The sequence below is a fragment of the Acanthaster planci genome, unplaced genomic scaffold (genome assembly GCF_054643075.1).
Source record: "Acanthaster planci isolate LZ-2023a unplaced genomic scaffold, COTS_SCS Contig9, whole genome shotgun sequence".
NCBI classification, from domain to species: domain Eukaryota; kingdom Metazoa; phylum Echinodermata; class Asteroidea; order Valvatida; family Acanthasteridae; genus Acanthaster; species Acanthaster planci.
Window position 1 is genome coordinate 205,834 of NW_028257633.1, and position 13,822 is coordinate 219,655.

Below are 13,822 nucleotides of genomic sequence, written 5' to 3' on the forward strand. Positions count from 1 at the left end.
TACACACGACCCTACGGGAACTTCCAGCTGCCTACCATCGACTGGTGGGTACATTCTAGCCGCAGTGAAGTACATTTGAAATTTAGAAGTCGGCCCAACGTTGAGGAAACTGGAGAGTGCCAAGGATGTGACCTATTGTGTACAGAGCTCCAATAATATCTTTCAGCACCATTTTCTGGCGGCTGTCATTTATTATCGAGCAGCCACCACATAATCTTTTTTTCTGGCAGCCATCACATAATCTTCTAGATAACAAAATTGGGCCAACAGAAAATGATGCCAAAATATTCAGGCGCAGTTCAAAAATAAGTGCACATCCTATCCCTTATTGGCCCATTCCGGCTTTCCGTAGTAACCGTCGGGAAATGCACTTTCCCCTCATTGTAAGTCCAGTTTCCCGAGTCGCATCAGCCTTGCAATAAGGCAATGGGAGAGAAGGGAAGCAGTGGCATCTGGTGATGAAGTGAGTGACTGAAAAAATTCCTCAGTTGTCACGTCATAATTCAATGAAGCAAATTGGTGACTGAGATAGTAATGATGGTGACTGACGACAGTAGGTGTGACAATGCCGGCGGCGGTCGTGGCGATGGGCCCCCAAGGACGAGAACGCAAGAAGGTGTAACTCTGTTGTGTTTCATCCGGTTGTCTTCACTGAGTCCTCTATTGGGAATCTGCATCCTTTCCCCACAAGACTGGTACACTGCCTTGTGTGACTTACTCGTGACTTTCCTCTTGAATTTGTCTAATGATATCCTCAACTGCAACCTATATCAAGTAAAATCACGCATTATTATCCTTAACATGCAGTCAGAAAAAAGCTATCTTACATAGGCCCTACACGCATTACTGAGAGTGCCATAATGGTGCTGCGAGTGGGCGGTTTCCCTCGTCCACCCACCCCCTCAGAAATAAAATAAATAAGGAAGGGGAGGAAATAAACCAGGGGTAAAAAGAATGAAAGGAGGTAGAACGTACCAGTTTGCTGGTGTCACCGTTGTCCGTCAATTTGCTGCCGATGAATGCTCTCCCTACAAAAACCTCGAGCAATAATGGAATTCCAATAGACCTTTTCCAACTTTCTAATAAACCAATACAAAGTGAAATGATACAGATTACATGTATAATAAAGTGATATAGCGATACAAATTTGAAATAAGTGGAATAGACAGTGCATTAATATAAGGGAGGAAAAGTTCGTTGAAAGTAAAAGGAATAATTTGTTTCCCTTTCATAATGGGTTTTTTGTCTTACACTGACGTATATATAAAATACACTCAATGTACAATTGCCTTAAAGCTTGCGAAAAACTCACAAACTTTACTACGTTGAGGCTCAAACCCACGACCTCCTGCTTACAATGCAGACGTAACAACTCGACAACCGAGCTTGCCGGGGTGGGAAGTCAGGACCAGAGTACATATTTGTTCCCTCCCTGTATCAGATATCGCTAGCTGTTTGGCGGGTAACGTCTCCATATCTTTCGAACAACGATCCTCGTGATATTTTTAAGATGATGGAAAGCAAAACATTTTTGGGGTTTTTGAAGCGTACATTTGTTTATTTTAAGGCTGCAGAAGCGGCCATTGGATTACATGTTGCCATAGCACCTAAGCCCAAAATAGTCAGTTTTGTACAGTTCTTCCCTTAAAGTGGGCATGGTTTCTATGGTACCAAATATCAACAATCCAAATTGCTTTCTTGAGTACTTGAAATAAACGACACGGAACGCTCGTTGTTTGGTATGCCACTGCGGTTTCGAGGCGTAAAACAATAATGTTTAAAAAAAGGACAGGAAGATGCTGATTCCACAGAGAGGGCCAAATTTATAAATACATTATTATATTTTTCGTTTCTAAGTGGCAGAATAATGTTCCTTTGGGAGGCAGCTGATAACTTTGCTCAAAATATTACACAAGTAACTGTGAAAAAGTCCCATAGAGCAAACGAAACATTACTTTGAGGGCAGATAACCAGGCTGATTTAATGAAGGACTATTTGTACTTCAGTGTTTTTTTAAAGAGCACCCCAATTTGATGTGGATCTTCTTCAAGATGCCCCAATCCGACTATCACCACCGTTCACCGGCGGCGGAACGATTTTCGAAGGGGGGGGGCAGTTGTTAGACCATCAGGCACCAGCCATTAAAAGCTCAATCCATCGAGCCTCACCCACAACTATAGGACTTGCAAAATATGGGGGGGGGGCAACCCCCAGTTGAAAACGTGAGGAGCACTGCCCCCCCCCGCACTTCCGCCGCCAGTGCCACTGTTGATGAATGAGTTCTTTACACCAAAATGCCAAATTTGGAACTGGAAGTGGTTTGTCATCATTTTTGCGAAATGGGTGGCAGGCGAAGTGAGACTCAATTCGATAACGCGTTAAAGTAAGCATTTTCCAAGGCTACGAGTTTGGACAGTAAATTAAGTAACTTTCCTGAATTGATCTCTTCACACAGGAAACTGACTGAAAAAAATGTAAGATTATAACTACAGACATCCCTAATAATCCTTTTCCTTACACTACGCAAACCAACTCGACCGAAAGCACCTCTTTTCCTGCTTTCGTGCCCCCTACCCCCACGTGATACTACATCTGTGGCCTTGTTCAGGGTGCCCATTATATTTTTCAGTACTTAGACTTATACAGTGGCAGTGTACATTACTAGGGTGCTTTAACAGTATGCTTTATTTTTAGAGGCGAGTAGTCGGATAGGGTCTCGTCTTCCACTTATTCATCAAAAAAAGTTCCAACGGAGTATTTGTATTTCATAACCTAGAAAATACCAATTTTTGCCTCAATTAATAGGTGACATTCAAGTTTGAAAACAAAGTTTGTCAATATCCACACAGCAATTGTTTACATGTATCAGTTTTATTTACGCCCGTTTCAAAACTATTTTGAATTTGGAGTTTACAGTAACAAACATGTATGTGGATAACTTTCAGTAAAGATATATACATGTACATGTATTTGACAAAATTATCGACCAAAATGTTTACCTGTATTGGTTACAATATAATGGCACAGTACATGAATTACAAATTACATTTAGCATTTACTGCATGGTTAAAATGCTTAGGCGTTTGGACAGGTATAGTCCATGGTATTCATGCCGTCCTTTCATACACAACCTTTACTGCCATGGGTCAACATCTGAAACCTGTTTCTTGGACCTGATAGAGTGGCTTTTATCCTAGACAGCTTACATTCTTTGTGTTATTGCCTTTGAAAAAAATTCTGCAAGGGTTGAAATGCAAGTCGACTATCTCTCTCTGTGTATTTGACAGTAAATCAACTGCCACCATTGCTCTTTCAATGTTAAAGTTGCTGCCCATTTTGCAAGTTCAACTTAAAATATAAATGAAACACTTCTGTTGGAAATGTGGTACATAAGATTAATTTCATGTTGATGGCAAACATCAATTTATGATGAGTATTCTGAGTTTCTCTGGTGAAACCTCACGCAAACTTTACTTTTTGTGTTTTGCTTCATCTGACCAGAATGGTTACCTATGATTAAAACCCAACAACAGCCACACTCTTTCAGGTTAGGCAATAACCTCAAAAGAAGGCTGCTGAGCTAAGCTGTACTACCAGACCAAAAGGATGAAAAAACAACTCACAGACAAGACAGGTTCTTTATGTTCATCTACTCCACTAGACAGTAAACGTTTATAATCTGTGTGACAAGGTATGTGGGGAAGGCTGACCTTCAATGTTAAGGAACAAGCACATGGAAATATGGGACTTAAAATAACTATCTTTCTAAAAGGTTTACTTATGAGGAATTGGAAGGCCTGAAGGGGCAGTCCTCTTACAATGTTTTTTTGCATATACAAAGCTGATGTGTTTGTTACTTCGTGTATCACCCCTTAAGGATCGGTGGTCTTTGATGAAGTTCAATATAAGTGTTGTAGCTGAGACCTCTTGAGACCTTCACATGACCTCCAGTCTGAATACGTGTCGGGGGTTAATCAAATGAGCTGCAACCAAAGAATTCCTTTGTCAATGGTCACCCTGTCACCTATGACTAAGTTTGAAGCTCTTCTTATGAATGGTCTTGCATCTTGTCTCTTGTCTGGTCTTGTGATGGTCTTAACTACAACACTTGTTTAATATTTCTACAAAGTGGCCATCACAAGTTGGTCCTTGTAAAATGAACTTGCAGTGCAGTTTGAATACAAAAACGCAAGCATGCAAAAAGGCTTAAGATGGGTCAACACTGTTACGTGGACAAAGAAGTCATACGACTTCACATCTGATAATTTATATTATTGCTAGAATAGAAACACCCACACCACTTGTGTGTCATATCCTCACAATGCAGAGTACATTACATGCACTTAAAACGTTCATTCATATGTATACACATGGTTTATTCGTGCATACTCCATGTTGCAATCTTACTGATTTAAATCTCCAAACAAAAGGAATTCACAGTTTGCTGTATTTCAAATGCCCACACTGTTGATTTCAGAAAGGACAGTGAAATGCTACTTGAGATCAGAAAGTCCTTTTCATGGCAAGGGATTTGTTCACCATGAGAATTTGACGATTCAAAGCGGATACAGAAATAAGCCAACCATTTTTGTGTGTGTGATTATTCGGGAACTGTACATAGTTAGCATTCATGTTTTTTTTTGGTGGCTCATAATGACAGTGACTACAACTATACTACATAACTGGGATAGAACTCCTAGGTATGGCATGTGGTAGGCATGATTTCATGGGAGTACAAACACCAACGTTCCAAGAGAGATACTTATACAGAGTAGGACCACCTCATATTCTACGGCTGTTCTAACCGGGACAGAGACAGAAAGATCTAGACATTCCCTGCATGTTCAAAATGGAAACAATAAATGAACATCCGGGATCCTTGGCTGTTCCTAATGGGAACAGTGCAGGAACACCTGGCATCCATGGCTGTTCCTAGTGGAAACAGTCCAGGCACACCTGGCATTCCTTGGCTGTTCCTAATGGAAACAGTGTAGGAACAACTGGCATTCCCAGGCTGTTCCTAATGGGAACAGTGCCCAAACACCTGGCATTCCTCGGCTGTTCCTAATGGAAACAGTGTAGGAACACCCGGCATTCCCTGGCTGTTCTTGGGGGAAAGAGAGTGTTTTCTAGCCATAAACAGGCCGAGTTCATAAACAGTCTCAGCATTCCGAGTCTGGTAATGGCCAATGTTGCACTACTCAAGTTCCTCCTCCACAAGGGCGCTTGATGCCCCGCCCATACCTGATGCTGCTGCTGCCGCTATTGCCGTTGATACTTTCTGGAGGGAAAAAGAGACAAAAAAGTAGAAACTCACGATCTAGATGACTGGGACAGGAATCGTACGATCCATTAATCCTATGCATTTATAAATCTGGGAGGGAAGAGGCAATGAGGGGAACAGTGGCTTCCCAAGGGACACAAGAAATACACAGCCCCCTGGATTCCATCCCCTCATCTTCTGATCAAGAGTCAAAAACCATTACCACGGGGCCACACTACCCTTTTTTGGGTGTAAAATGAAAACAACTCTAGAGACCCACTCATTTAACTTGTGAATACTGGGGAGCAACGGGCGATGAATGATCACGACCAATGGTTTTTTATTTCAAAAATAATCTCAGATCCGAAGTTTAGCCTTACATACGATATTGATCGTTATAATGGTGTAAAGAGGTCTTCATCCACTTGTTTTACATTTATGCACGCATGTGATTATGTCATCATCAGAAGATGAAACAAACATACAATATTTTCTCCATAATTTGCAGACACTTAACAATTGAACACCATTCGTCAATACCTCAATCTCCCTATACAAAATGTGCAACTTGACTGTGTATTAACATCTGATCATGCCTACTGAGAAGTGATAATGCCTGCTGCATAAATCACGCACTGGCCCCTGGATACAAGACAGTTTAATCAATTCTGATTGGTCAAGAGTCTGTGTGCATGTGGCTCGCTAAGCGCATGCCAAGTCCATATAAGGAGATTCTTTAGGACAACTATAAAATAAACTGGATGGGGTTGCTCAGGAAAATGAAAGTAAAATTCTGCAACAAAATCATTGGAAATCAATCTTATTGACTTTTTTGACTTTCTGACTCAAAAGGTATTCATGAATGGGAATAAATATGTGCTTGGCCGGTCTTAAACTAATATTTAAGGCTGGTTCAGGAGACCAAATGCTGATAAAGCCCTCACCAGCAGCTTGGGCATTAGTTATGTCCATTCTCCTTAGCTAGTCTGAAATGCATGTTTAAGACCGGTCAAGCACATGTTTATTCCCTAATTAATCTGCAGAGAATTCCAGCCCTTCCTTTATGAAGGTTTGTGCTTCATTGCAACTCTTTGGGTTTTCCTTCCCCACCTTCTTCAAATCTACAATTTGCTCTATTAAAAATGACAAATCATTTCTGAGCGGTCAAGAACCATCTCTTCCACTGGTATTAAAAGGACTGGTCTCTACGTACATCATTGACGGCTGGTAGCTTCTCTACAAGCAGGTTGTAGACTGGTAGGGGGAGCGTCCTCTGCAACACCTCCAGCAGATGGGCAGGCTGGCCACAGACCGATACAGCATGGCACAGACACTCAGTGCCATTATCCAGGTCACCTGTCAAATAAATATTACCCGTACATGTACATCACTGGTAATGTCACAACTACAAACTGCTAAAAGCAGTTTTGACACAATGATACGTCACACACACTGCATAGGCTGCACATATGTTGGATCCACGGTTAGCCTTTACTAGTGTATATTGACCACTTTTGGAAGCAGGCGTTATCCTGTGTTCATCATATGACTGCATGGTGATACCAGCCGGGTGCTACCAGTATACACCGCCGTTGCCGCACTGGAAATTCTGATTGTTCAGAAAGTTTTGGACTTGAAGGTCCATAAATCCATTTTCCCAAAGTATAAAGAATTATGGATCAGCAACGGCTGCTTATGTGAATATCTGCTCAAGAAAGTGGACCTTGGATATGTGTAATCCATTTATCCAATCTGGATGCAAAATGCCATGTGTTGCTTATGACCTCCATAAAAGTGAAACGCTAGAAAGGCGCGTGGGCTGCCAATTAGTTTCTAGAAGACTGATAATGACATCTCAATCATAATAACTGACATGTCCATTAGTACATGACCTGTGACTGACATCAAAGACTCTTCAATAGTCACTTGTTGAGTTTCTTTGTAAGTAACCATTAAACTTAGACACAGTGAAAAAACAATAGGTAACATCACGTCTTAAACGCAATTTTCTTCTTTTTCTTAGTAGTGCTGTGTATTTCACAATCCATATTTAAATGACCAGATTTTCAGGTGGAAATTGGAAGTATCTTTCGGATTTTTCAAAGCTTATTTACATTTAAGAGGGCATATGGAAAAGCTTTCCACTCACCTTGTGCCAGGAGCTCTTCTCCACGCTGGACTTGTGTCAAGAAGTACTGCTGAACCTGCTGAGGGTCTGCCATATTCGGTAGCTGTTTAGGAAACACAGATGCAGTATACATTACAACAGCAATGAAAATGTTTAAGCCATTGAGTCTGTGCGGTCTCACATATGTTTTTGTTCAATATTGCATGCAATAAAAATGTCAGGAATACGGCTGGCACCTGAGTAGGAACACCAAAAATACAATGTACTGCAATGCACAGCAGTCCAATTGTGTGAATCATCTTTGTTGTTCTAAACTAGAACTTTTCTTGTTACTGATTCACATACACATACAGGTACCGTACTTCTTTAATTTTGAACAGACAGAATGGATTGATCTCTTACCAAAAGTAAGACTTATATTATAATGCCTTATATTATAATGCAAGTACAGTGTACATGTATTTGCTGCTATAATGAGCACAAGAGGGTCCGCGCAAAATGTTTTTCCTTTGTAAGATTTTCCTTTTCTTGTGAGTCACTATCTTCAGGTTTGAGATAAATTTCTTCAATAAAACCATAAAAGAGCCAAGTTATTTTGGTTAATCTCACAGCAGGTTGGGGATGGATTCCACTCCCCCTCTCCAAAGAACTTGGCTGTAACACTCGATACTTGACATGAAGATGAGAAGTTTGAAGTCAATCAAATGGTTCTGTTGTTATGATCATTTGAAGTTCAAGGCTACATGCGTGTGTGTACTAAGCACCACAGTGGGGAAAGGTACATGTATACCTTTTTGGCTGACCTGTCTTAGAACAATTGGCACAGCACAAGAATGGTATGGTTAATCCTGACAACATTGGTGTCAAAATGACAGCAAAGAGTTACATGTACTTTGAAACATTTCAGAAAATATTGGAGACATTGGAAAAATGTAGGGGGGGGTGGATTTGGCCCTGTCCAACCCCCAAACCCCCCCAAGCTCTCTTAGGGTTAAGGCAAATTTTCAATGTTTGGTCAAAATGTCCAAGAAATTTGGGAGCTGCGGGGAACGTTTCATACACCAAATTGTTCAGCATAGTGATACTGTACTGCGCTTCCAATACGGGCCATTCACAATAGTGTGACTCCAAGAGTTTGCAACGCATTGGCCAATCTTAATGCACGAAATCTGTCGACCCAATGCGCATTTGGGAGGGGTCAACAGATTTCGCGTGTTGTGATTGGCCAACACGTTGCAAACTCTTGGTGGGGCACTACTGTGATTCGGCTGGATCGAACTGTAACCCAGATATTTGTTAAGCCTTTGCCACAATGAACAGATGACACACGGATGATAATGAAGTACAGAAGGCTTTTGTGTTTACCTGCATGTTCATGGTGGAGGAAGAGCCATCTTTCTGTTTCTGTTTACTCTTCTGTTTCTCTCTTCCTGGATAAACAAGTGGGAAACAAAAATTACCACTGATGGAAAAGACAGACAACGTGTACATTTTCCATCACTGTAGAGTGCAGGTTCCTTTAACCCCTTCGCGCTGGGAAGGGGCTAGAGCCGCCGTAAAAATTGAGATCCTTAGCCCGCTTTTCAGCTTTATTCTCGGCCCACACTTGAGCAAACACGGTGAAAGAAGGCAGACCATGGCTCTTATATATATGGTGATTGGCCTTTGTGTGTAGCCCAGAAATGAAAAGACCAAATTTGCATCATAATCACCAGCTTCACAATAGTCCCCACTTTGAAAAGAGGCAACGGGAATGTGGAAGCGTGAGTAGAGCCACCGAAAATGCCACCAAACAATCAGCCTTTTCGCTGTGTAATTCAAAGCATGCAGAGCACGAATTTGCGGTTTGGCAGGTGGCCTTCGTGGCCAAGTGAGGCTGGAATTCTTGGATATATTTTGATATTTTGAATTACTAGGAAATCTGTTAACATTTTGACTGGGTTGTTTTAGAGTGTATAGTGAAGGAAGTTTTGTAAAGATTGTATTAAAGTTGTATTTTGAAATAAAGCTCTTGGAAAAGGAAGTTACTTGTAATTGTTGCTTATAGATCAATTAGGGCATAATTGGGGTTCTGCATCAGTGGTGTTTATGAGGGCTCCAAATTCAGCCACAACCTTTGACCGAGCCGCAAGGCTCAATGCACACGGCCACCCTTTTGACGTTTCACCTACGAAGGCAGTGTTTCACGGCAGCTTTAGATGTGGCGCACAAGCCGACAACTGAGCTGGGGAAGCTCTGTATTGGGATGCTCTATACTTGTCATGGAAATTTCTCTAGGCTCATTTTCACCCTCAATTCGTCTGTAATTTCATTGGTTGGCTGTAATCCACCCAGAATCCTGTCAAAGTCTATAAAGTGTGATTACAGTTAATCCAATGGTGCTAAACATGGAAATCAAGCCAAGCCTTGAAGATCCAAGCTATCAAGTCAAGTCCAGTCAAGTCAAGATTCCAAAACCTATCTGCATCCAAAGAGCGATGGCTTCCTGAGTCGTATGTTCCAGTGTTGTTACTGCACGCCTTCCAGTGTGACCAGTGTGAGCACTGGCAGCATCGGGCGTGTGACACCGGGTTTTCTTCCGAAGAGTACCGGCGGATCACGCAGGATCCTTTGCTCCTCGAGGTGTGGGTGTGCAACGAGTGTGCCTCCTGTCCAGCTTCGGCTTCCTCTCTCATTCCAGAGGAACCTAGGGAGGGCGGCAGCGAAGACACTTCCACATCACTACACCATTTGACATCCCATCTCCACCCGAGGAGACACCCCTTCCTGACGCAACCCTCCCCGCTGATGTCCCACTCGGTGAAGACACCACCGACTTCCCAGTGGTGGAGGGTGGGTCTTAACGAGGGAAGGCACTGCTTGTTGACAACCATGGCTACACTTATGCCTGGAAGAAGACAAGCCCCACCAGCATAACCTGGCTGTGCAGCATTGAGAGCAAGTCCTACCGATACCCTGTCACAGTTTTACAGTGAGGGAGGCGGTTCGACTTCGGTGTTCACTCCCACCACATACGTGTACACCCAGCATGGCCAGGTAAAGGCACAGCGGTGGAAGTTGTTGCCAAGGTGAAAGAGGTGGCCCAGTGCGACCTTTCCTGCTCCGCCAGTATGGTTGTAGAAGAAGTTCTGGTGGAAAAGGGCACTGGGTTTTCTTCCAGCTGTCCCGACCTGTTGCTGCTGAAACACACCACAAACCCGACCCCTCAAGGTCAGCGGCCCCCAGAGCTGAAGTATCTTTCCTTCGACATCGTGGACAGCCACATTCCAAGCAACTTCCTCCGAAAGGACATCCTGGTCAGTGAGGCAAGACACCTTATGTTCTTCACCGACGAGCAAGCTGCTGTCCTCGATGGTGCCAACACCTGGTACATGGATGGAACCTTCAAGCTAGTGCGGCGTTCCTTCAGCCAGCTGTTTTCCATCCATGCATTCATCAAGGGAGATGCGGGTGACATCAAGCAGGTGCCTCTGGCATTTGTTATGATGTTAAGACGGACCAAAAAAGACTACAAAAAGGTAGGTCATTTTTCAGTTTTGGTGTTATTGTTGTTATTATTATATAGTACTATTATTTAGTTTTCTTATAAAAGGGGAATAATGGTAATATTATTGAGCCAATTACTCTTTTCATTGGTGGAGAAATAAGTTAACAAGTTAATTCTTTTCTCTTTTCGTTTTCTTTAATTATCTTAAAGAATAATAATGGTAATGATTGTTGAGTCAATTTTTCTGTTCATTTATTTCCTTGTTATACATGTAATTGAAGAAATAATTTAACAAGTTCTTTTCTCTTATATTTTTCTTTAACTTTCTATCCATTGCAGGTGCTACGGGCGCTACAGCAACAGCTTCCTTTGCACGCAAGCAGTCTCCGTGAAGTGGCCGTGGACTTCAAATCTGGGAGGCAGTGAGATCCGTCTTTGGTGACGTGCACATTCACGGCTGTCTCTAGCATTGGACCCAGGCTGTCTGGCGGAAGTGTCAAGAGCTGGGCCTGCAGGCAGCTTACACCAAAGATGCATCTGTGAACGACTTCATCAGGAAGTTGATGTCTCTGATGTTTCTACCCGCAGAACACATCCCCGAGGCCTTCCACCTGCTACCACCTGTAGCTGAGAGCTACCTTGGCACCACTGCATCAGCTGTGTGACTACATCTCCGCAACATGGCTGAAGCATCCCACCTGGAACACGGCCAAATTGTTCGTCTCTATGCGGCGCATCAGGACAAATAATGATGTAGAGGGCTAGCACTGCCGTCTTAATGGCTGGGCAGGAAGGAGCAAGATACACCTGTACACTACCATCAAGCTCCTCCATCAAGAAGCTTCTCTGGTGACGATGCAGATACACCTGGTCAAGGAGTCTAAGCTTCGCCGTCATCATCAGAAGAATGTTCGAAGAATGCAGGGGCTGCTGTTTCTGCTGTGGGAGCACTACCAAGCGGGTGAGCTGAGGACATCTGGTCTCCTTGCCAAATGCAAGCATCTCACTGGACCATTGCTCTAGGCAAACCGGGCCTGAATCATCAAACCGTCAAACAGAGCCAACATACATGTACTTTCAAAAGAGATAATTCAGTCCTGTCTGATACATGTAAATGATTATTAATTAAATGAAATAAAAATAATAACTTGAATAAAATAAATAGAAAAAAATCCAAATAAAAGAAAAAGAAACAAATAAATTTACCCCAGAAAAAAATTGAAAAGTACAAAAAAAATTTAATAACCCCGAATAAATTACTGCAGTAAAAATATAAGTAAAAAATACAATAAATTATCCCCCCCAAAAATAAGTTGCCTTTGTAAAAACTTAAAAGAAAGAAAATATCCCCCAAAAATAAATTGCCGCAAGTAAGATTATGATGTAGTTCTTTACACGGGGGACAACTTGACTAGGGAACGAGTTGATTTGGGGAAGACTTGAGTTACAAAGAACTCTTGGGGGAAATGGAGCAGCATTTCTATGGGTACACAACTAGAATAAAATCCTTGTTCGTGCCCTGTTAAACGTCATGCAGAGCATATGGTGAAAAAGGCTCATTTTCTATGGTGTTCATGGTAGAGGGGCGGACGTTGGACCCCACAGGGGTAGCGTGGTCATTGATGGGCTCAACAAATGATAAACTGAATGGCAGTCAATGGGGTGGAAGCAAGAAATTGGTGAGCAAAAATCTCATTTTTTTATTCAAAAATACTCTGTCTTATGCTCTGAAACTTTGTTATCCCTCTTTTTAAGAGGTAGGCCCGATGGATTAATCAGGGAAACATTTGATGTAACACTAACAGCTTTCTCACACCAGTGAATAATTTCACCACAACAATCCGATTCCAAAACCCACTAGGTCTAGTACTACTGCTACTAGGCCCTGGTTCTAGGTCAACTCGACTGTTTGCAAACTCGACTCCTGACCAACTCAACTGTCAACCAACTCGACCATTGAACAAACTCGTCCGTTGACTAACTCGACTTCAAAGTCGAGTCAATTTGACCATTTACCAACACGACCGTTTGCAAACTCGACTGCATGATTGATACATGGGTTTATTAGACAAACCCTTTCCTTGAAAAATAGATATTAAAAGGGGAAAATTGAAGATCAGATCAGTTCTGGATCGCGAAAATGATGGATGCTACTTTCAGCTCAATGAACCAACGAAATCAACTGAAATGCAATCAATAATTGAACTTGTGCCAATGAGATACTTCAAAATAATTTTCCCAATTTGAGAAGGACGCACGCACGACCCCCGAAATCTGTCACCACACTGTACCCATGCTATATCACATCACGTGCAGTAAAACGAATTACACGCGCAATCCACAACTAGGAAAAATGCGTTCCTTCTATGCCCTGTCCCCGTTGCATCGTTCGCATGGTCGAGTTGGTCGAGAGTCAATTTGGTCAAGAGTCAAGTTTCGAGTTAACCTTTACAGTTGAAGGAACAACGGTCGACTTGGTCGACGGTCGAGTTGGTCGAGAATCGAGTTGACTCGAGTCGAGTTGGCAAACGGTCGAGTTGACCTGACACCCTACAGCCACCATGCACCGGTCCCGGTATACGGTAGGCCTACAAACTACATGTATAATGTGCGACTCACTCTCTTTCAATTTCTGCCTGAACTGAGGATCACTTCTCCTCTTTCTGTCAAAGTAGATACAGTAACCGACGAACAAAGTTCCAGCTATCCCCGCTGCGATACCAATTACAGTCTTTGAAACCATTTTTCCGGTAGACTTCATGTGCAGTACGACTTTCGTACTTGTTACTGGCGCTGGCCGAGCACGTTGGTTGACGAACGAACGAAGCCCTGGCCTTAGCAGCGTTGAACAATTGCCTTGTTACCTTTGAACTTTTACCGAAGCTGGTAACCACAAGTGTACGATGCGAGACCGCCGTATCCGTACGTGTGCGGCATTTTATTT

The 13,822-nt window shown here is 42.5% G+C and overlaps 1 protein-coding gene across 1 annotated transcript; it reads right to left on the reverse strand.

Annotated features, from left to right (window-relative positions):
- Positions 1-2,852: 2,852 nt before the first annotated feature.
- Positions 2,853-13,733, reverse strand: tomm20 (translocase of outer mitochondrial membrane 20). Its single transcript, XM_022235280.2, has 5 exons — positions 13,498-13,733; positions 8,757-8,821; positions 7,413-7,494; positions 6,477-6,619; positions 2,853-5,281 (listed from the first exon to the last, which is right to left on the reverse strand). The coding sequence occupies exons 1-5, from the start codon at positions 13,637-13,639 to the stop codon at positions 5,198-5,200; spliced, it is 516 nt and encodes a 171-aa protein (XP_022090972.1). The 5' UTR covers positions 13,640-13,733; the 3' UTR covers positions 2,853-5,197.
- Positions 13,734-13,822: the final 89 nt, after the last annotated feature.

Excerpts from the sequence above, each read along its gene's own strand:
- tomm20 (XM_022235280.2), bottom strand. The coding sequence starts at position 13,639 with ATGAAGTCTACCGGAAAAATGGTTTCAAAGACTGTAATTGGTATCGCA. Across the intron at positions 8,822-13,497 it reads CAGGCAGAAATTGAAAGAGA|GAAGAGAGAAACAGAAGAGT; the intron begins GTGAGTCGCACA and ends TTGTTTATCCAG. Across the intron at positions 7,495-8,756 it reads CCTCCACCATGAACATGCAG|CTACCGAATATGGCAGACCC; the intron begins GTAAACACAAAA and ends TTTCCTAAACAG.